The sequence below is a fragment of the Hibiscus syriacus genome, unplaced genomic scaffold (assembly GCF_006381635.1).
Source record: "Hibiscus syriacus cultivar Baekdansim isolate YM2019G1 unplaced genomic scaffold, ASM638163v2 tig00112106_pilon, whole genome shotgun sequence".
Taxonomy (NCBI): domain Eukaryota; kingdom Viridiplantae; phylum Streptophyta; class Magnoliopsida; order Malvales; family Malvaceae; genus Hibiscus; species Hibiscus syriacus.
The window spans coordinates 1-1,845 of record NW_024063253.1 but is presented as its reverse complement, the minus strand read 5'-3'; the positions used below and the strand labels follow the sequence as shown (position 1 = coordinate 1,845).

At 35.9% G+C, this 1,845-nt stretch overlaps 1 protein-coding gene across 1 annotated transcript; it reads right to left on the bottom strand.

The window, feature by feature from the left end:
* Positions 1 to 267: 267 nt before the first annotated feature.
* Positions 268 to 1,737, bottom strand: LOC120174438. The gene is made up of 2 exons (XM_039181286.1): positions 1,602 to 1,737; positions 268 to 486 (listed from the first exon to the last, which is right to left on the bottom strand). Exons 1-2 carry the CDS (start codon positions 1,735 to 1,737, stop codon positions 329 to 331), a joined length of 294 nt encoding a protein of 97 aa, XP_039037217.1. The 3' UTR covers positions 268 to 328.
* Positions 1,738 to 1,845: the final 108 nt, after the last annotated feature.

Here is a 1,845-nt window from a genome sequence, read left to right as displayed (position 1 = left end):
GAAAGCACACCCATAGCCATATTCCCCAGCACATTGGCCCATTTGTCACCCCCTTTGCCACTCCTCATGGACCATCTCCCTCTTCCAAATTTTAAAGTTGTTTGGTTTGTTCAATTTATGATTTTTAGTGATCATTTTAAATTTTTGAAGTTGATTTTTATATTTAAATTTGATTAAAAATAACAAAGTTTGTGGCAAAATGCAACGACATAAAAGTTGAGTGGCAAGTTTCAATGTTCACCTATAGCATGGTGGTTAATTTGCACTTAAAACCCAATTTGCAAATGATCTTCCCAAAACTACTACATCAATGCATATCCCTTGCTTGCTATACAGATTCTTTATCGAGGGGCAACTTGCAAGCAGCCAAGCTATCTTTCGACTTGATTTTTCCGAGCATTTCAGCAACAGTCCTGCAACGACACTGATTACCAGGCCGGATTACGTCCCCATAAACTGCCATTTCGATAATGTCAAGCTGCTTATCTATCAAGTTGCAAAAACCAGATTTCAGTACAGGAAAATACTTCAAAACTGAGATTATATATTTTACAGGGAGATGGGAAACCACTATGTAACGTGAAAAGTTATTCCAAGATAGAAACAAAGGATGGGATGCTCAGAAGCCAAGGCAAACTGGATGGCGAAAAACAACGAGGCCATAGTTGGGTTGGATCCAAATAAATTAACTGGTCTGATCAATGCTAATATCGATCCCGAAACCAAAATGTTGTAAAGCACCAAGTACCATGTCACTTGGACACACAGATACTGCAAAACAATGGCTCGTTGGATAAATGCTTTTCTGAGTAAGATAGTTATACATCCTTAGTAGTTCAAATAAGCATTCTAGCCTTTTAAAACGTGTTAATATATAGTCATCTATGTCACCTGGACTTATGTGTGAGTGCTACATGTGTGTGTATCCAAAACGGCTACATTCTTAATTTTTTCTAAATTTTCCATTTATTTGGAGGATCCTTGGAAGATCATACCTGCATACCCAATGTCCGAATATGTCCATGAAACAGGTTACTCATGAAAAACGAAAGGAAGGAGAAACATGGGCTTTAATATCATGCAGCTCAGCTTTACTAAGAACAAACTGATGAACAAAGTTTCAACAGTTAGATCTCTACATAGGTTATCCCGAAGACTAAAATTTTGTCATCAAGAAGTTCTCAACTCGCTGATACAATTTAAATCTTCGATTCTCCTATTGAAATATAGATACCTATTTTGTGATACTAGGATGAAATATGATCTTGCTAGTGCTTTCCCTGTCCTATATCATGGTCATACTTCGTCGTCAATCTTTCGTTTAAAATCAATCTTTAGGATGTTGAAAACATAAGTATATATATTGTTTTTAAAATTAAAAGCTACAACAACTGAATTGATAGACTAACAAGGACTTCATGACTTCAAATTGATCTAATTCCGACTAACAAAATGAACCGAAATGGCGAGTTAGAAGTCTACAAGACCCTTGGCAAACCATGAAACTATTAACTAACATTGTTGGGGGATGTGCAAGTAGTCACAGCAAAATCTCTAGTTTAAACTCCAAGCTAACAATAAGGAAATAGCGGAGAACATACCAGTAAACTGGACCTCGCAAGAATAACCTTTCAATCGAGTAGCATCGACATCTTCTTTGTCTGATTTATACCTATTCACCCTAGTTTGAAGAATTTGACAATTTTCAGCTGTGGACTCTCCACCTTTGGAACACATAAACACAACAGAAAAAACTGTAAATCACACTGATACACAATAGATGCACTTGAAACATATAATTATTTGCAATCTAATGAATCTCTTTAAAGCATAATTATAAACAAA

Bases quoted from the DNA above. Each gene is read 5' to 3' on its own strand.
- LOC120174438 (XM_039181286.1), bottom strand. From the start codon at position 1,737: ATGTGTTCCAAAGGTGGAGAGTCCACAGCTGAAAATTGTCAAATTCTT. The intron at 487-1,601 runs GTATGTTCTCCG...GCAACTTGATAG, and splicing joins TTGCGAGGTCCAGTTTACTG to ATAAGCAGCTTGACATTATC.